A 22,089-nucleotide genomic window follows, 5' to 3' on the forward strand; every position below is an offset into this window, starting at 1 on the left:
TTATATGCTTATTTTCCATCTGTATATTTTCTTTGGTTAAATGTCTGTTCATATCTTGTACCCATTTTCAAATTGGAGTGTTTGTTTTATTACTGTTGAATTTGAGGAGCTCTTTGTAGACTAGATATTAGTCTTCTGTCAGATACATGATTTGCAAATATTTTATATATCTTCTCTCCAGTTTGTAGCTTATATTTTCCTCCCCTTAACAGGGTCCTTTGAGAACAAAAATTTTACTTTTGGTAAATACAATTTATGAATTTTCCTTTTATGGATAGTACTTCAGGTGTTAAGTCCAAGAACGTTTTGTGTAACCCTAGATCCTGAAGATTTTCTTTTAAATGTTTTTTCTAAAAGTTTTATCGTTGTACAATTTATATTCAAGTTCATTATATATTTTGAGTTAATTTTTATGTAAGATATAAGACTTAGGTTGAAGTTCATTTGTTTTTGTCTGTGCATGTCCAATTGGTCAAGCGCCATCTTGAAAAAATTACCTTTTCTCAATTGAATTACTTTTCCACCTTGGTCCAAAATCAGTTGGGCATATTTGTGTGGGTCTCTTTCTGGGTTCTCTATTCTATTTCACTGGTCTATTTGTCTGTTCTTCTGACAATTCTGATTGCCATCCTGATTGCCGTAGCTATGTAATATCTTGGATACCAGGTAGACTGATTACTCCTACTTTATTCTTCTCTTCATCAAAGCATTTTTAAAAGGGTGCAACACTCTGCCTACAGAGTGAAGGATGGTTGGAGAAGCACAGGATTGGAAAGAGGAAGATTATTAGAGAGTCAGAAAGAACCAAACATGTGTTAAGTTCAGGTAGTATCAGCAGGGGAGAGAGGAAGTAGATAATGAGAGCAGATGCTAAACAGTTTTAATTCTTAGGATTTGTTCATTGATCAGTTAAGGGGGTAAGGAAAAAAGAGGAGTTTAGGGTGCTTCTTAAGATTCTAATTTGACATGATTTTGACTGAGGCAGAGAAAATATAAAAATGGAAGGTTTTGAGAGAATCATAATGAATGTTATTTTGGATCTGTTTAATTTGGAATCGAAATGCCTTTGCACTCTGTATCGACCATAATTATACAGTTTAGTATCTCAACAGATCAAATTGGGATGGAGGTGGAGGTTTGAGAGTTATCAGCAATTAGAGCCATAATGCAGAGGGCAAGGCCACACAGTGGTATGCATATCCAGTGAAGGTTTCTAGCCAAGGCTCCCAGTTAACATTCATTCTGAAGGATAGGTGGAGGAAGACCAACCAGCAAGGTACTGAAAAGAATTGTCAAATAAAGGAGAAAATCAAGAAAACAGTGTTGTAAGAGGCTTAAAACAACAATCTTTGTTAGTGAAGAGTGGTCAAATGGAATGAGGATGGAAAAGGAGTGATTTGATTTGGCAAACGCAAGATGTTGGTGACATCAAGTGGACCAAGTTCATTGATGTGGCATGATTATAGGCTTTGAGGAAGGCACCAACTAAGAAAGGCAAGAAGAGAGCTAATTGATGGATCAGATACTACAAAGAAATAATACCAAGAGCACAGGACAGGAGATTTAACCATCTTTTCTGTCACTGAAAGCATATTGATTAGAATCAGTCTTAGGTACATATAATAAAGAGTCAAAAGAATTATCTCCTACGTAGATAACAGATAATTTGTCTCCTATATTGCAAACAAGTCTGAAGGTAGGTACTCCGAAGATACAACTTCTTTTTATCTTTTTGCTCTTTACATTTTTAAGGTCACCTTATGGTCCAAGATGTCTGCTGGAGGCCCAGCCATCTCATCTGAGTTCCAGGCAAGCAGAAAGAGAAAAGAGGAAAGGGGAAAAGAATTGACCTCCCAGCTAAGTCCAGCTCCTTTAAGGCACTTTCCTGAAACCCCACTTGAGGACTTCTGCTTACTTTTTTACTGGCCACTCCTAGCTGTGAGGAGGGCTGAGAAATGTAGTCTCTAGCTTTTGCTTCTGTAAAAGTAAGGTTCTATTAGTGAGGAAAAATAAACTGGAAATTGGGTAGGGCTGTAGAAGCTTTTGTCTGAGGAGGAAAGAAAGTGCAAGGATTTACAGATGTAGATACATTTTTTTGATGCAAGAAAAGGAAATTGAATTGGTTAATGCTGAATATATTGGGGATTTCTGTGAATGTCTGCAGCAAGGTCATCATCAGAGAAAGAGGGTATCCACAGAGACCCTGAGAAGAATGGTGGACAATTTACAGTAGTTTTAGAGGAAAATGAAGGGAACAGCAGCTGACCAGACTAGCATATAAAAGAATGTTGAGCAGTGTTAAGGGCTTAGCAGGAGTTGGAGATCATTAATTTCTCCTGGCATAAAATTGAATAGCTGTGGGATTTTCTGTTGCAGTGTTCAGCAAATAGGATACAGGAGCATGGTGAAATTCATTTCATGTTGTATGGGTGCTGGGTATGGGGGTTGCATAAGCTAGAAAAACTTGAGGGAAGGGAAAATTATGTTGGCAGAAATGGACACAGAAGGGCTAGAGGAGGTGTGGGACTTTTATTAAGATCTCAAAATGCAGGCAGGAGTCTATTGGGAGGGAAAGGAATATTAAGCAGAAGAATGACACAGGAGGTAGGAAGAGGTGGGAATGGACAAGACATGTTAGGAGACACAGTAAAGCAATGTGGTTGAGTGGGAGGGCTACAGGAAGGCTGTCATGGAAGGAGGGTATGGAAAGGGCACATCTGATAAAAATCAGGTAAAATACATATTCTTTAGCCTCAAATTCCAAGTCATATCCTCCAGGTGGTGGAGATCTGATGAAGGTTATTGTTCAGGAGAGTTATTTAAGAAGATAATCATGGTAGCAGTTTGTTCCAAGGATGGGAGGGAGATTGGCTGAAGGAAAGAAAACTGGTCTAGGAGGCTAGCAAAGTAATCTGACATTCAGTAAACTATAAGAGAGGAAAGAGGGATAGAGTCAAAGGACAGAAAGTCACACTCTCCTCTGGGCTCCCAGCCCTTCTCACACTAAGGAATTTTTGCTCTAAGTTGTGAATACTTGCATAATGTTGCTCTCACCCCAGTGGGACTCCAATGGGGTATCTCTTTTTTCTTTTCTTTCTTTCTCTTTCTTCTTTCCTCCCACCCTCCCTTCTTTTCTTCCTTCCTTTTGTTTTCTTCTTTCTTTCCCTCCCTTCTTCCTTCCCTTTCTCCCTTCTGTGTTCCTTTGTCCTTCCTCTTTCTTCTTTCTTTCTTTCTTTCTTTCTTTCTTTCTTTCTTTCTTTCTTTCTTTCTTTCTTTTTTTCTTTCTCAAATACTTGCATAGTATTTACTGCTTACATACTGGATGCTGTACAAGGCACTGAAGATTCAGAGAAGGAAACATGATTCTCATGGGGAAAAGCACACAAGTAAGAGAACCAAGTGGGATTCAACAGTTCAACCAAGTAGAAGTGTGTGTCAGGTTTTGGGGGTACACAGAGTAGGAGACTCTATTCTATTGTGGGAGAGAGGTATCAATGGAATCCAGCCTGAGAAAATCACAAGGAAATCATGATGGGGGAGGGAGTAGGGAAAGGGGGAAATAAAAGTGCAGGAAAGAGGGCTTCAGGAGCTAGCTGCTTGGGGAACCTGCATCACAGGGTTTGAGTGCAACAGTGAAGGGCCATGAAGTTGGAGAAGTAAACAAGAATTGTCCCGTTTGTGTGTGTCCTGCTAAAGAATTTAGGCTTTATTCCAAACACATTAGAGGGTCCAGAAGGATTTTACACAGAAGAATGACATTAGCTTCTTTTTGGAGTCATCAAAAGTGAGAAGTTACAATCTCAGGGTTTGGAAACAGATGGAGACCAGGATGTTATTAATGGTGCAGTCACTGGTGGCTATGGGAGCTTGGGAAAGTTACCTAATCTCCCTAAGCCTCAGTTTCTTTGAAATTGAAAAACAACCATCACCACTACCACAGCAACAACAAAACTACCTTTCTCATAGGTATTATTGTTTTATTTTCTGAGAATTAAATGAATACCATTTGTCACATTCTTAGCACAGTGCCTGGTACATAGAAAGCCCTCTAAACCTGATAGCTGCTTTTTACTAGCACACATATCACCTCCAGCATTATTACTATTGTAAAAATTGCTCTGGGAGTTGTATGCAGGTGAGTCAGAGGTAGGGGACAAGCTGGAGTAAGGGACACTGCTTAGGATACCTTTGGAATAATCTAAGGAAGAATATTCTATTTTTATTATTTGTTTTTGGTCCAGTACCCAGCTGTCATTCAGAAGGAATAAAAAAACGTTTATGGAATAAATGAAAAGGAAGACTGAGCAGAATTTAGTGATTGATTAGCTTAGAGAAACCAGGGGGACAGTAAAAGATGACTTCAAGGCTTCATGCTTGGGGGGCTGCAGAGTTCTGGTTCTGTTGACACAAGGAAAACACCCCTGGCTCTGCTTTCTCAGACCATTGCTCACCTGACATCTTTGGATGGTTAGCCGCTCTTCCAATTTCATTCATTAGCTCAGTGACTGTGTGTGCACATCTGCCACTTTGTCTTTTTCCAGAATGCCTTGTCATAACCATAATGGAGGCATATTCAAATTTAAAAACTTCAAATTTTTGAAGTCTCAAATGCCACTTACAAATTGGTTCTAAATACCTCTTTCTGGTTGTTTCCAAATCTCATTTTATTTGTGGGTCATGCAGATGTCTCTGGAAAGACTATAGCATCCTATGCCTCTGTTTAGGGGCATTGATAGAATCCTTCACTTTTACGATTAATGTTGTGTTTGAAACCAAACATTCTTATGGCTTCTCAATATTATGTAATTGCCACTTTCTCTTCTTTTTATATACAGAGTAATATTTTGGGTCTCATATCACAAACAGACAACCAAAACTGGCTCAGCTTTTGGCTTTTCTTTTCCTGCTAAAATGGTACTTCTACTTTAACTCTGAAGACAGAGAAACCTGGGAATGTGACCTGAGATCTTGTTCTTAACCAAGTGATCTGTCCACCATGAATGCCTGATTTTAGTACAAGCCTAGAGCAGATGGAGCTGAAACCATGGTTCCCTGTTGTTGTTTTCCTTTTTTCTTGAGTTTGATTATTCTGATTACTAAAAATGCCTTGCTGTTTGACAAAGAACAGGAATTTGGAGATTGCTCTGGGGCTAGGTTAGCCAGGTTCAAGGCTCTGCCAACATTTAGAGAGATTGTTTTTTAGAATGGAACTTTTTAAAAAATGTTTATTTATTTATTTTTGAGAGAGAGAGAGAGAGAGAGAGAGAGAGAGAACAAGCAGAGGAGGGGCAGAGAGAGAGAGGGAGACACAGAATCTGAAGCAGGCTCCAGGCTCTGAGCTGTCAGGTCAGAGCCTGATGCAGAACTCAAACCCACAAATTGTGAGATCATGACCTGAGCCCAAGTCGGACGCTTATCCCACTGAGCCACCCAGGCACCCCTAGAGTGTACCTTTTTAATAAGTGCCTTATATGAAAACAAGTGACACATCATAAATGAGTTGAGAGTGCTCTCTACTAGTGAAAATGGCGGAGGGTTGATCCATTCAAACTCTTTGCCCAGTTGTACTTGGGATCCAGGGCACATATCTGTGAGACGGCTCTCCCAGATAAGGGGAAGTAGAGCAAACCCCACTGCCTGTCAGGATGGCTGTCCTGATCTCAGCTTCACTAGCTCCTGAGGTCCTGCCAAAGAATTTAGTAAGAACTCATGTAGACCTGGAGGCCAAAGTTGAACAGAAAGAGCCCCTGCAGTAGCACACATGTGGCCCTTCTTCTCCTTCTCTCTCCTTGTCCCCTAGTCTGTGTGTGTATGTGTGTGTGTGTGTGTGTGTGTGTTTCAGAAATAGTACATAAGAGATGGGAAATTAAATGTCTCTGTGGGAAAAAGCAGTGTTTCAGGTTCTCAGCATTTTAGTCAGCTGCTGTCATATTTTTCCAGACTGTAAATGTATTTTGAAGCTATTAAAATCTATTCATAGTGATGAAAAAAGGTAGGAACTCAATGGTTCTTTCCCAATTGCTATTTGTCCAATAACAAATACCTAAACACTTTAATTAGCCTTTTTATTTCCCCTATGGCGACAAAATAATCCTCCTCATCTATGTGGAGGAAACAAATCTGTGCTGGGAACATAGCAAGACAAAAACCTCCCTGGGCTAGTCTGTTTGTCCAAGAGTATGGATTTTGGCAGCTGCTTTAAGAGTTGGGCTCCCTGATGAGGGCGCTGGTTTCTTTTGGGTGTGGGAAAGGAGAGGTAGAGAGGCCGGGAATCTCTTTTAAATCACAGACGAAAGGAAACCAGGAAGTAAGGAGAAATTATTTCAGTCTGCTCATAGCTCAGGATGTTAAAGGCAGTAACCTCAGCTGGTTGGTTAATCATTAGCAAAAAGGAAAGAGCAGCGGAGGTCAGGACTGGCCAAACCACAGAGACGGACTTGAAGCAGGGAGAGAGCTCCTGGAAGAGGCAAGATGTGATCTTACCTGGTGTTAACCTCTTTCTCGTATTAACTTTTCCTTGGGACGTAAAGCAAGATGACTCTTTTCTGTTCCCAGACATTTGTCTAAATAAAGCCCTCTTAATTTTGTTTTTGCTGTGGGATTCCTAAGCAGACCAGAAGAAAAGGCATCTTCCCTGAGCGGCTGCCCAGCTCCTGCTCAGTTTTGCTCTAGGGCAGCCGCTCTGGCCACAAAAAGCAAGCAGGTGAGTGTCCCCAAGCGGGGCTCGCCGCAGGCAGATCTGCCCCATTGTTGTGAAACAGGGCTTTGCACGCTCTCCGAAGCCAGGGGAATTGGTGCTGACTTCCAAGTTGCCCGGTGGAAGAAGAGAGTGGATCTGCAGAGACTGAAAGGAGAGGGAGAAGCCCCTCTCCTCTCCTCCCTCCCAGGGCACCATGGGCAACATTTGTGTGAGGTTCTTGACGTACTTGAAGCCCTGTCTCCCATGCCTGTTCCAGGAGGCCGACAAGCCGGTGGTGATTGAGAACCCAGTGGCCCGCTGCTCCCCTGATGCTTGCAGGTCACAGAGTCAGGAGCTCAGGAGAAGTCGTGGTCACTACTTTGTGGCTCTGTTTGATTACCAGGCTCGGACTGCAGAGGACCTGAGCTTCCTCGCGGGCGACAAGCTCCAAGTCCTGGACACTTCCCAGGAGGGCTGGTGGTTCGCCAGGCACTTGGAGAAAAGGGTAGATAGCTCTGGCCAGCTGCTGCAGGGCTATATTCCTTCTAACTATGTGGCTGAGGACAGGAGCCTGCAGGCAGAGCTGTGAGTAGTACAAACCCATACTTTATTTCTCAACTCTCTGAGGGCGGGTAATGAGTTTTCCTTCTTATCTGCAACCCCGTAATTTCCAAAGAGCTACCCAGAAAGTATGAGGAAGTACTGGCAAGAACCTTTTAATTGAAACACACCTCTACTGTTAAGAGTGAAACTGGCAGGTAATTGTTGTTGAAATGACTTCTATTACCATATGTATACCCGTGGGCCCTGGGTGTTCATCAACATTAACAAATGGTGCATCTAATACTCTACCTTTTCTTTGGCTGTAAAATATGTCTCACTTTGAAAAGAGAACTGCATTTCATTTGCAGGTATATCATATATATAAATCACACCTTCAAATCTAAAGTTCAGCTCTCTCTCTTTTAAAACTTTTGAAGCATCAACACCCAACCCTAACTCTAATTTTAATCCCTTTTCATCCTGTTAGACACACACAGAGCCAATTAACATCAGGGTAGCATTTAGAAGATGCTAATTTTTCACTGCATTTTCCCAGTGAAATAATGACTAGACACTTTTCTTTGAATTCCAGATATGGACTTAGGCTACCCAAATTGTGATAGTTTGGGGTTTTATTATGATTAGAAACTGACCAGCTATAGATATTTAGTAAGTTTTAACAACAACCAAAAAAATATAATGGCTGTATTTCCCCAGAGGAGGAGATAATGACTAATCTGATATTTGGAAAAAAAATTCTGTGATTATGGTGGACCCACAGAGGAAAATTTTATATACACCCATCCATCCATCCATGCAAGTGCCAGGCACAGCAGAGGCATGGTAAGTGGAGGAGGGGTAGGTTATGCTAGTGGTGGTTGAACATAAAGTAGATAAAGCACAGTCTTGACAATGGATACTTGAGGTTTGGTGGGTTGAGAAGCAATTGGGGACTGTTACTGGCCCTAGCTTTGTTACTGCCTGGTTCCAGTGAAACCCAAGACTGGGAATGTCTCCCAGGACTTATTTTATGGAATGTATCTTGGTAGAGGAACCACTGAAGATTCACTTATTTTCTCATATGTTTCTCTTTTTTATGAGAATTGCAGCATCCTTTACTGGCCTAAGGAATAAAATGGCAAGGAAGTGCCAATCAGGCAGTATTGCTGCATTCCAAACTCAAATACAAATACAAAAGGAAGGTTGGTAATTTTTGAGATTCTTTCCAACACTAGGAACCTATATGTGTTAAAAAAAAAAAAGGGGGGGGTCTTATTTTATGCCTAAATAGAAATGAATTGAAATCTAGACTTTTGATGAATGGAATTGATCAATTCTGAAATGAGAAAATCATCTGTTTGAACATGTATTTTCTGTGATAATCTATAGGAAATATCTTTATTCATTCACCAAATGCTTGCTTATGTGCATTTATGTTTTCACTACTATATGATTTATGGATATGGTATGATAATGTATGGTATTATGTATGTTTTAAATTCAGCAAAACATATGCATACTAGACAAATAAATACTAGAATATTAATACTAGAGCCTTGAATTCATAATCTAATATTTTTATCATTCTATTTATTTATTTTTTTCATCATGATAAGCAGACTCTTTAATTCCCATCTTCTATTTCCCCCATCTCCCCATCCACCTCCCCTCTGGTAACAACCAGTTTGTTCTCTATGGTTAAGAGTCTGTTTCTTGGTTTGTCTCTCTCTTTTTTTCTTTGCTTTTCTCTTCTGTTTCATAAATTTCATATGAATGAGATCATATGGTACCTGTCTTCCTCTGACTGATTGCACTTACATTATACTCTCCAGCTCTATCCATGCCATGTTGCAAATGGCAAGATTTCATTCTTTTCATGGGTGAATAATATTCCATTATATAAATGTATGAGATATATGTATATATATACATATGTACATGTATATACATGTATATGTATATATATGCATATACATGTATATGTATATATATGTATATATATACATATATCTCAGATACATATATCATATCTTTATCCATTCATTTATTGATGGATACTTGGGCTGCTTCCATAGTTTGGCTATTATAAATAATGCTGCAATAAATAAAGGAGTGCATGTATCCCTTTGAATTAGTGTTTTTGTATTTTTTGGGTAAGTACACAGTAGTATGATTACTACATTTTAGGATAGTTTTATTTTTAGTTATTTGAGGAAGCTCCATACTGTTTTCCACAGTGGCTTCACCAGTTTGCATTCCCACCAGCTCTGCAAGAGGGTTCCTTTTTCTCTACAACTAGGCCAACATTTGTTGTTTCTTGAGTTTTTGGTTTTATCCATTCTGACAGGTATGGGGTAATATCTCATTGTAGTTTTGATTTGCATTTTCCTGATGATGAGTGATGTTGAGCATCTTTTCATGTGTCTGTGGGCCATCTGTGTGTCTTTTTTGGAGAAATGTCGTTCATGTTTTCTACCCATTTTTAATTGAATGATTTTTTGGGGGGGGTACTGAGTTGTATCAATTCTTTGTATATTTTGGATACTAACCTTTTATCAGATATGTCATTTGCAAATATCTTCTCCCATTCACTAAGTTGCCTTTTAGTTTTGTCGATTTTTTCTTTTGCTGTGCAGAAACTTTTATTTGATGTAGTCCTAATAGGTTATTTTTGCTTTTATTTCCCTTGCTTCAGGACACATATCTAGAAAAATGTTGCTAGGGCCAGTGTCAGAGAGATAACTACCTGTGGTCTTTTCTAGGATTTTTATGGTTTCAGGTCTCACATTTTGGTCTTTAATCCATTTTGAATTTATTTTTGTGTATGGTGAAAGAAGTGGTCCAGTTTCATTCTTTTGCATGTGGCTGTCTAGTTTTTCCAACAATATTTGTTGAAGAGACTGTCTTTTTCCCATTGTATCTTCATTTCTCCTTTGTCAAAGATTAATTGACCATATAAATGTGGGTTTATTTTTGGGTTTTCTATTTGATTCCAATGATTTATGTATCTGCTTTTTGCCAGTACCATATTGTTTTAATTTTTGTTTTTCTTTTTCAAGACTGCTTTGGCTATTCGAGGTCTTTTTGGTTCCATACAAATTTGAGGGTTGCTTGTTCTAGTTCTGTGAAAAATGCTGTTGGTATTTTGATAGGGGTTGCATTGAATGTGTAGACTGCTTTGGGTAGTAGAGATATTTTAACAACATTTGTTCTTCCAACCCATGAGCGTGGAATGCCTTTTCATTTCTTCATGTCATCTTGAATTTCTTTTATCAGTGTTTTATAGTTTTATGTTTGCAAATGACATGATACTATATATAGAAAGCTCTAAAGACTCCACCAAAAAAAAAACCCACTAGAACTGATAAATGAATTCAGTAAAGTCGCAGGATACAAAATCAATGCACAGAAATCTGTTGCATTCCTATACACTAATAATGAAGCAGCAGAAAGTGAAATTAAGAAGACAATCCCATTTACAATTGCACCAAAAACAATAATATATCTAGGAATAAACTTAACCAAAGAGGTGAGAGACCCGTTCTCTGAAAACCATAATGTACTAATTTTACATACATTCAATTCATATTACTGCTTAGGATCTCTGTTTGCTCCTCTGTAAGGTGCCTGATTTCAACACAGATCTCTGGATTCTCTGATTGTCTGGAAACATGAGCTTTTTTTTTTTTTTTTTTTGTGGAACATGAGCTCTTAATGTTCCATATGTAGTGGTTTAGCTACATACTTGACAGACAATGCTGAGGAAAGCAAGTAAACTGAAATAAAATAAGCAATTCAAAAGTGATAACTTTCTGGGTAACAGGCTCAAGCACAGTGTCCTTGCTTATTTGGATTCTATTTGCCTAACAAACACAAAATAAGACAACTAAAATTTTGTGACTATTTTTTATTCTTATGGGCTATCTGTAACCAAGAATACTTTTCTTTGATGCACATAATTCCTGACCTCATTCCTCTTGGAATTTGTTCTCAGCAGTGTTCCAATGTGTCACTACCAACCTATATCTTGGGATCTTCATCCACTGGAATAAAAACTTGTTGCCCAGATGTTGCCACTGGGCCTCCTGGTTAGTTCAGGCCATTTTCTTTCAAGTGTACACCATGGCCTTCATCTATGATCCTAGGTTGTTAATGAGGGTGCTTGCCACCAAAAGGCTAAATTCCTTCAATACTTTTAGTGCAGGGAGCTGTCACCTCTAGAATTCTAGTCTATTTCAGGTAGTGGTGATTTTAACTTAACAATTAAGCAGTTAACAGTCTTATGGGTGAAAGTGTCCGAGTGGCCCACACAGTGCCTTAATACTTGGGGAGTTACACAAAGATGTCTTTTAATGTCTTTTTTCATTGAGTTTTTCAAAGTTATACTTCATTTTTTACTTTCAAATACTGTGGAAGTTAATGTAGGTTTTTTTGTTTTTTTTTTTTTTTACGATGAGCTCAGAATATAGTATTAAGATTATTATTTACATTTACATATGTGAGATTAGAGGCAATGGGAAACCAGTGAGAATTAAGTCATCTAATTTCTAATTAGATTAGTTAAACACAATGCCTATTAGTATTCATTTGTTTGTGTCTTTATTCTTGAGTTGTCATAATAAGAAAACAATGCAAATACTTTTGGAGTTATTAGTGTCAGGGCAAACCAGTTGAAAGTTTTAGCATTTGGCTTTTTTTTTTTTAATACTAAGAAGTAGAGATGTTAAAAAAAGAACTATAGTATTGTTAAAAGATAAACCAATTTAATACTTGGTTGTTATTCAACTTTGAAGTGCTTTACCTTTTCTGAATATCTTACGTTAAGTGATATAATAAACCCGTTCTTAATGACTTATTTTGTCTCTAGGAAAAATCATTGTATTACCTCATCTTCAATTTGAATTCCTAGATTCTTTCATAGATGAGTGTTTTTCTTCAACATTTCAACATGGAATTTCTCAAAACCCTTACTCTTAGTGTCTTGATTACTCAGAACTCCCTTTATATATATTTTTTTTAATTTTTTTTTTCAACGTTTATTTATTTTTGGGACAGAGAGAGACAGAGCATGAATGGGGGAGGGGCAGAGAGAGAGGGAGACACAGAATCGGAAACAGGCTCCAGGCTCTGAGCCATCAGCCCAGAGCCTGACGCGGGGCTCGAACTCACGGACCGCGAGATCGTGACCTGGCTGAAGTCGGACACTTAACCGACTGCGCCACCCAGGCGCCCCTAACTCCCTTTATATTTTTTATTCGCAGTGTTTTTAGAGATATAAAGTTCATCCAGAAAATAATGGTATGGAAATTACACATAAATCTTCAAGCCAAGAACAATGGCTTTAAGTTCTATGAGTTTATTGTAAAAAAGTTTAACTAATGCAATATAGTGATGAAAAGCAAAATAATCAGCAATTGTGTAATTTACACGTAGCATCATTTATCTACAGGGGGTTTAAAAAGTTGTTTGCCTGATTGTTAAGTGTGTATAAAAGTGTGGGAAAGCATTTAGTGAAAAGTTTCTTCTCCTTCTATTATTGCCATGTAAAGGCAGATTATTTCCAGTTCCTCTCCTATTCATCATGTTATGAACTGCTTTGAAAAAAAAATTTGTAATTTATAATTTTGTTGGTAGTTTATGCTATGAAATAAACGTGTTAGAATTTTATGAAGTATAAAGGTAAGAGAACTTCTTTCTATCCATTTAGGACATATTTTCCTAATTGTGCTCCTTTTTAATGTGTCAACTAGAGTTATGTCAAAATTTCATCTAACATTGCCATTGTTTGGCTTGAAGAAAATACTAAGAAATAAAATGGTATGTTCTTAGGAAGAGAATTCTTTTACCCCACCATTTAAAAATAGAATTGGAGCCTCATTATTTGGTTATTTGAATACTGCTAAATTTAATAACTATCCAATACAAGTTGTACATAGCGTTCCTAGTTATTTTCAAACTAGGTATCCGTCGACTTCTTTCTCAGCTGAGAAATGAAGCCACCTTTTGATCTTGTTAGTTAAAGGTAGAGTAACAATGTGGTTTAAAAATTAAAATTATTATAAATAAATAAATACATACATACATACATACGTACATACATACAGGCATCAGAATATATAGATTTTGAGTATAATTTGGCATACAATGTAACATTAGTTGCAGGTGTACAAGATAGTGATTGGACAAGTTTATATATTACGTTCTGTTGACTACAAGTGTAGCTACCATCTGTCCCCATATGTCCCCATTTTAATACCATTTACTATATTTTTATGCTGTGTCTTTTATCCCCGTTATTTATTCATTTCATAACCAGAAACCTGTATCTCCCACTCCCCTGCACCCATTTTGCCCAACCCCTATCTTCCTCCCCTCTGGCAGCCATCAGTGTGTTTTCTGTACTTATAGGTCTGATTCTGTTTTTTTATTTTTTCATTTGTTTTTCATTTTGTTTTGTTTAGATTTCATTTATGAGTGAAATCATGTGGTATTTGTCTGCTTAGTCTGACTTATTTCACTTAGCATAATACCTTCTAGGTCCATCCATGTTGTCTCAGATGGCAGGATCTCATCTTTTTATGACTGCATAATATTTCATTATATATACACACACACACACACACACACACACACACCCCATCATTCTTCTCTGTTCATCTATTGATGGACACTTAGATTGCTTCCATATCTTGGTTATTATAAATAATACTGCAATAAACATAGGGGTGCATATCTTTTCAAATTAGTGTTTTCATTTTCTTTGGGTAAATACCCATTAGTGGAATTTTTTGATAATACAATATTTATATTTTAATTTTTTGAGGAACTTCCATACTATTTTCCACAGTGGCTATACCAAAAGCATCGTAATATTCACAAACCAATCTGACATATCTACTTTAAGTAGTTTAAATCACTAGAAAATCACCGACAGGCAATTCATCCTATAATTGTTCTTTTTTCCAGATCATTTATTTCTTTCCCTTTGTGATAGTTTTCAGGGAAGATTAAATGGATATATGTGGAAAATGAAAATTATTCATTTTCAGTTTCTCCCCACTAAGACAAAATATATTTAAATACCATCCTTTTAGAAGCTAAGTGAAAAAGAGGTTTCCATATAAAAGTAAAATGTATTATAAGAATACATATAGCTGTTTATCAAAGTAAATGTTTCAGATAAATCCAAAATAAGAATTTTAGGACAAATAATTTAAGTTAATTAGAAAAATGTATTACTAAGTGACTGTATTACCAAAAGAATTATGATGTTTTCTCTCCTAATCCTTTATTGTGAAATAACAAGATGGTGCCAAAATAATTAATTTATAAAACATTACATCTCAGATATAATATGGTTTTTCATGTTAGTATAACTATTATGTTTATGTTAACATAACTGTGTTTCTCATAATTTGTTATATAACGAATTTTTATGTACATTGTCACCGTTTTGGGGACGAATGATAGGTAACTGCTAAATTAAAATAAATTTTATAAGAATAATGGCAAAGTTATTGAAGTGAGGAAAAGAGGATCCAACTAAACTGCATTAAAATCACAAAATTTAAGTGTAATTAATAGTTTAAAGTAATTGATAGATAGTAATATTTGATTACAGTATTTCAAGTTATCTTTGAGAAGTAATCAAGTGACATGGTATGGAATCATTAAAGTTAATAGGAATAATTCTTAATCTTTTAGTTTCTTTTAATTTATTTTATTTATTATTATTATTTTTTTTTTTTCAAGTAGGCTTTTTGCCCAGCCTGGAGCCCAGTGTGGGGCTTAGACTCATGACCCTGAGATCAAGACCTGAACTAAGATTGAGTTGGAGGCTTAACTAACTGAGCCACCTAGGCACCCAATTCTTAATCTTTTCTTTTATATGATATATATATTAAAAATTTTTTTAATGTTTATTCATTTTTGAGAGACAGAGAGACAGAGTGCAAGCGGGGGAGGGGCAGAGAGAGAGGGAGACACAGAGTCCAAAGCAGGCTCCAGGCTCTGAGCTGTTAGCACAGAGCCCCATGTGAGGCTTGAACCCACGAACCATGAGATCTTTACCAGAACTGAAGTCAGACCCTTAACCTACTGAGCCACCCAGGCACTTCTTAATCTTTTCTAAGAAAATTGATAATACTTTGAAAGTTTCAATTGCAATATGCCATTCAAACTCTTTTCTAGTAACAGTATAGATTTTTCTTTTCAGGTTTTCAACAAGTTAATGATGAAAAAAATTTTATGTGAGTGAAATAACGCATAAGCTGCTATGCTTCAATCCTAAAGATTAGAACCTAGATTTCAACTTAATCAAATTCATTTTTTGAAAGAAAAATATTCTGTTGGTTTTTCAAATTGGTTTTTGTTCAAGAGAATTTCTTCAAATGTATAATTTGTCTCTGTAGATACATCCTGATGTTGTTTTTATTTTATTTTATTTTTAATGTTTATTTACTTTTGAGAGAGGGAGAGAGAGAGAGAGAGAGAGAGAGAGAGAGGCAGAGAGAGAAGGAGACACAGAATCCAAAGCAGGCTCTGAGTTGTCATCACAGAGCCTGATGTGGGGCTCAAACCCACGAACTAGGAGATCATGACCTGAGCTGAAGTAGGGTGTTTAACCAACTGAGCCACTTAGGCGCCCTTCCTGGTATTATTTTTTTGATAAATGAAGGTCAAGCTTCTCACCAAATTGACATTGTCAAGGTAGATATAAACTTCTATATAGTAAAGTAGGGCTAACTTTTGTTAAGCTGCTATTATGTCTTGTCCTCTAGGTCTTGAAGCTCCCAAGAGAAAACAAACAAACAAATAAACAAACAAGGTTTTACTTCAACTAACTGCCTGATTATCAGCTCAGAAAATTCCCTTTGGGTTTTCCAACTCTCAGTACCACAATGAGATACCACTATGTCACAAATAAAAATCAGAGCAATCTTTGGACTTTTCTGCTGGATATTTTAACTAGGTCCAAATGTTAGTGGCACAGAGTTTCAACTGAAATATAATGTTAATTGCCCTTTTTATGTGCTTAAGAACACAGGCTGTGCAACCAGTTGATCTAGATTGGAGTTTGGCTCTGTCATGACTTGAGCAAATTATTTGACCCCTCTGCCTCAGATTTGTAATATAGGAATGAAAATGACATCTATCTTGTAAGGTCATTATGTAACATAAATGAGATTATTTGTGCAAAAAGCATACACCACAGAGAACCTGACATATAATAAGGGCTTCATAAATGTTACCTATTATCGAATTGCATGGCTCCCCATTTACTTCTGTCTAAATAGATCATACTTTGTGCATCTCCACTCTAGCCTCAGCTCACAATATTCTTTCCCTAGAACAGGTTTCATACGCTGAACATCTTTTAGTCTTTTTTCCATACTTTCTATCACCTGTAGTCTTGGGCTTCATCCACATGGTCAGACTTGTCCTGCCTGCAAACCTCTCCCTCCTCTTTTCCTGAGCAACTTTCACGCATCTTCAGTCTCACTCTGTTTGTTCTCTCCCTGAAGCCTTTCTTGACGTGTTGAACTAGGTTTGGTGTTCCTGCTTAGAGCCTTTAACATTTATCATCATTGCTTATCCATTTTCTGCGAGACTATGCACTTTGGGTGTGGGAGGTGGAGAAAGGAGCCATTGCCCTGGGTCCCAGAGCTTAGTGTGGTACCTGTGCACAATAAGCACTCATGAACATTGGCTGGGTAAATGAATAATTAAATGAATGTTTGCTTATCTATAAATCTCAGATCTTTTAAAGAGCAGCTGACAAAGCCAACTTTTTTTCTTAACAGTTGCTCTCTGAGTTGTTTTTTTACCTACCAGAAATATCTAATGAGTTTCCTCACTCATGCATTGGGCATTTTGCATTCTTTTCTCAATGAATTGTTCAGGTCTCAATTTTTGGTTAGACTCGTAGTCATAAGAGTATAATTTCCAGGTCCCAGAAATTAATGACTCTAATCTACTTCTGGGGGAAAAATACTTAGGGGTCACAAATTGATTTGAATATTGTCCATAGTGTAGAATGATCATCAAACCAGAAACAGATTATGAATCTCATTGAAATGGTATTTCAAAATCACAGACATGCATATTAAACTATACTGTGGTTATATTTAGAGTAAAGGAATTATTGGCCTGAGCTCTTAAATGGATAGAAAACCAAAACCCAGTTTACAAAATTAATGTTGTAGGGCCAGACTTATAATTTCAGTTTTTATGCTTAACATACATAATTTCAAATTATTATGTATATGAAATATTTTTCAGTTTGTGCATGCTGAAAGTTTGATGCTTTTACTGAATATTAATAGATTTTCTCTGTCACATTCTAAAACTATCAAACGCAATAATTATATGTTCTTTTTACTGATTTTCTTACTAATTAACTGCTGATTTCTCTGCAGCATTTTCTGATTCCTTTTTTAATGGGAGTTCTTAACACTTGTTAGTACTGGAAAGATTGGACCAATTTTTCTGGGGGAAGATAGTTATGCAGATTGACAGTAGCTTGAATGCTATTTTAGACCTCCTTATGGAGCTATTTTCCTGAAGCCCATAACTTTAGTATTAGTTTATGTGGATTTTTTTTTGAAGACCAACCTAACAAGAATTTTGCTAAACTTATAGATATAAATGTAGATCATGTGATCTGTATTATACCCCTTCTTGCTTTTTTGACTAATTTCAGATTCCATATGGACTGTCTCTTGTGTGTGATCTTGTTGTCATGATTTCATTTTTTTCTCCAAAGGTTCTCAATTAGATTTATTTGCTATTTAAAAATTGAATTAATTTTAGTGTTAGATTATTTAGTGTTTTTAAAAAATATTTATTTATTTTAAGACACAGAGAGAGTCAAGCAAGGGAGGGGCAGAGAGAAAGGGGGAGAGAAAATCCCAAGCAGGCTCCATGTTGTCAGCACAGAGCCCCTTGTGGGGCTTGATCTCACAAACCGTGAGATTATGACCTGAGCGGAAATCAAGAGTTTGACACTTAACTGACTGAGCCACCCAGATGCCCCAAATTCTTTAATGTTTTTACTTATGTCTCCTTTTTTATTTATATGGAATATTTTGTAGTACCTTTAAATTCAAACTAAATTTCTCAGTTGGAGATTTTTTTATGAATTATTTGCTTTTTGAAGGGTAAAATGAGAATGCAATTCAAGAAGTGCTATAACTAAAAACTTTTGTAATTCAAGAAATGCTAATACTAAGAGCTTTTAAACTTTATATTAGGTATCTATTTTGAAAGGCATTTAAAATCTTATATCAAAATAAATATTTCCATTAACACAAATGTTGCATACCACATTGGCAGCATGATTTGGGCGATTCAGAAGAATCCCATATGGTTCCTATGGAAAGCCAGTATTGTTGGTAGATTTAAAGTGACTTTAATGCTCTTCCAATCTCACATATATCTTTTTTCTATTTATGAATATTAATCAATTACAACATGCCAAGATTCTCATTGCAAGAGGGACATCATCTTGCAAGCTCCAGAATTGTCCTGCTTGCAAAGTCGCTTCCAGGAAGTCATCTCTGGGGGATGCCTGTCATTTCTGTGAAGTAGGACTCAGAACATTTTCTCCAAAATCTAGCTCAGCATTTCTAGTGATTGAGAAAGATGGAGTCTATGGGAGTCATGTATCCATTCACAAAATATAAACATTTTGTGTATATTTATTTTATTAAAGGCATTCTTTTTATACAGTGGGAGATACCAAAATGGATAAGACAGTGCTCATTCTCCACAGAATTTTAACAGTCTCTGGAGGTAAGACAAATAAATCAAGAATGTATAGTGCCCGTCAGCCAAAGACCACCAAGAATACACCTGTACTGGTTTATTACTCATTGCAGGGAAGGAGAACACAGCATGGACACCAGTGGAGCATCTCAGTAAGAGCATGTTAGGAAGGATACATTATAGAGTTTGGGGTGTAATTTTGGAGAGAGTTTAAAGAAGCAGGGCTTTGCTCTGGATTGACTGCTGTCAGGAGGTAAGGATAACTATATGATTGGGTATTTTAATAAATTTTGTTGAGAAGGAGGGAGACTAGTTCAAGATTAAGGCTACAATTGGTAAAGAAACAATAGTCATTTGTATTAGCCAAGATAGGTAGATATTTGGTCATTTTTGTGGTTGGACAATGTCCATGCTTTTGTGGGTATTCAGATGTGATTAAGAGTGATCTGATCTTGTTTTTGACTTGATCCATCATGGTCACAGGGTGGCCTCGTCTGATGTTGATGTTCTGTGAGACTGTTTATGTTCAACAGAAGAACACCAAGGCCTAGTTATAAGTGCCAGGCCGGCTCTTGGATGTCAGGGGGGTTTTATTTCTCCTTCTCAGCTAGTATAAGACAGATGCTGATACATGCCATAAGGGCAGCACAGACTGTCATGTAGCTTGCACTTCAAAAAAATAATTATTTAATGGAATGAAGAAGCAAATACGTGGATCAGTACTGCTTTGGGAAAAAAAATCACACCATTCTTTTAGGGTTTAGCTGATAAGACCCTTTCCTAATTTTTCCTACCTTCATGGGAAGAATTCATAATTTGTTCTTCCTATAATTTTGTATTTCTTGTTAGTAGAATAATGGATGTAAAGATGGAATTTTGCAGGCATTATAAGAGGTGTTATAGATGTGACAGGAATAAGAATCGCAGAGTATTATAGACTTCACAAGGGTTATAAGAACCATACAGTGAGAATCTAACAGGAGAAGGGGCTGAAGATCAATTCTTTAGAAATGCTCATGGTTTTGGTAAGTGCAGTGAGTGTATAGATTACAGTAATGGTTCCATTTGTTCACACCCTCTTGCATCCACATTCTTGGGAAGTCTCCTCCCACACAAACTCTCAATTTGGCCAATTAACTTGTTTTGGTCAATAGAACAATAGGAAATGTGACAAAAACAGAGATTGAAAAGTGCTTGCATGTTGGGACTTGTTTTCTTATTGCCCTTGGAGTTCTGCAGCTACCTTGAGAAAATCCCAGGCAAAAACCCTGGAGGGTGAGAGACCAGGTGAAGAGAGGTTTTATTTGTCCCACCTGACTTTCTAGCTGACTGGAGACTCATGGTCAAGCCTAGCTAAGATCAGCCGAGCCTGTTCCAAATCACTCCCAAATTAGATTTGTGAGTTAACTATATAGTTGTTTTGAAGCAAAACCTAACTAATCCAAGATAGAAGAGCCCCTGAAAGAAGCAGTCAAGAATTCATGAAAGTAGAAAAAAAACAAAGGGCATATTTTTCAAAACAGGGAGATAGAATGTCAAGAAAGAGATTTGCGGCCAAATGCTAAAGAAAGATCAGAGTAACAAGAAAGGGGTAAAAACTATTAGAATTGCTTGGAGATTACTGATAACACTAACACGAAGTTTTATAAAGTAATTATGGATGATGTCATGAGATAAAGAGAGTTTAATGAGGAACTTCATGTTCTGTCTAGGGTTCTGCTCTGGGAGGGTTAGGCTGGGCTGAGCCATAGGAAAGAGTATTATATTATATGGCTCTACACACGTGACTTGGGTACATCCTGAAATTCAGCGAAGGGAAAGCAAAATGAAAAGAGGCAGTGGAACCCAGCTGCCTACATCTCTGAACAGAGCATGTATGGTCCTAAGGACTGTGTCTGTTTGGCTGGGACTTACCAAAGGTTTCACCCTCCATAGGGCATCAAAGTTAGTGGTAGCTTTTCAACATCCTCTGGTGGGTTTGGATATTTGGCATTTGGAGGGTGGGGTAGAGTGGGCATAGACTGAGGGTTCATCTTTAGGGTGGTCGGTTTGGCCTTCTCAAAATTGTTGGAAAAATTAATGAGTTTTTCTCTTTGGTGCCACACACCTAAAATTTTGGGTCATGTGGGAAGATTGAACTAATTCTAGGTCTTAAAGTAGAGGCAGCAGGGCGCCTGGGTGGCTCAGTCAGTTAAGCATCCGACTTCAGCTCAGGTCATGATCTTGCGGTCCGTGAGTTGGAGCCCCGCGTTGGGCTCTGGGCTGATGGCTCAGAGCCTGGAGCCTGCTTCCGATTCTGTGTCTCCCTCTCTCTCTGCCCCTCCCCCATTCATGCTCTGTCTCTCTCTGTCTCAAAAATAAATAAAACCTTAAAAAAAAATTAAAAAAAAATAAAGTAGAGGCAGCAAATATATGTAACTTTTAAAGAAGTTTGTGAAGGAAAGGAGAGATACAAAATAGTGTGTTAAGGAGGCCTAATGAGAAGAACCTACTTGGAAATACTGAGTCAATTTAACAGCACCTTAAAAATGCTTCAATACTTAATTATATACCTTACATCTACATTTTTATTTTATTTTTGCATCTACATTTTTAATACTTTCTATGGCATAGTAGTAGTACTATTTTACAAAATAAAAAGAGTGCACTCAGATCCATTTATTCCAGTAATGTTTTATATACAAAAAGCAATACATGGTCCTCTTTGCATTTTTCTAGAAGACAGATGGGGATTGTGTTAGGTAAGCCCTGACTGTTTTCTATTGTATATTACAGTTGTAGGATAGTCCTCTGTTTAGCTTCAGGCTATTATAGTACAGTGAATACAGTGATGTTTCAGATAAAAGCAATACAAAAGTGACTCAATGTCTTTTATCTGTAGTATGCAATGGTTTATAGGAAAACCGGTAGATACTGGGTTTGCTGCTGAATCACTTTGAACTCTGTGCTCTCTCTCATCACAATCCTAACTTAAAGGGTGCCTGGGTGGTCAGTTGGTTGAGCGGCCGACTTGGGCTCAGATCATGATCTCATAGTCTGTGAGTTTGAGCCCCGCGTTGGGTTCTGTGCTGGCAGCTCAGAGCCTCGAGGCTGCTTTGGAT

The 22,089-nt window shown here is 37.3% G+C and overlaps 1 protein-coding gene across 1 annotated transcript in view; it reads left to right on the plus strand.

Moving 5' to 3' along the window:
- Positions 1 to 6,893: 6,893 nt before the first annotated feature.
- FRK (fyn related Src family tyrosine kinase) overlaps positions 6,894 to 22,089 on the plus strand; it is a 105,679-nt gene continuing 90,483 nt past the window's right edge. The window contains exon 1 of the mRNA XM_047102488.1: positions 6,894 to 7,264. Within this exon, the coding sequence (XP_046958444.1) occupies positions 6,894 to 7,264 (371 nt within the window). The remainder of the gene's footprint in view (positions 7,265 to 22,089) is intronic.

The sequence above is a fragment of the Lynx rufus genome, unplaced genomic scaffold (assembly GCF_022079265.1).
Source record: "Lynx rufus isolate CCGP_SWC_20201006 ecotype Redwood Valley unplaced genomic scaffold, mLynRuf1.p SCAF_6, whole genome shotgun sequence".
In the NCBI taxonomy this organism is placed as follows: Eukaryota; Metazoa; Chordata; class Mammalia; order Carnivora; family Felidae; genus Lynx; species Lynx rufus.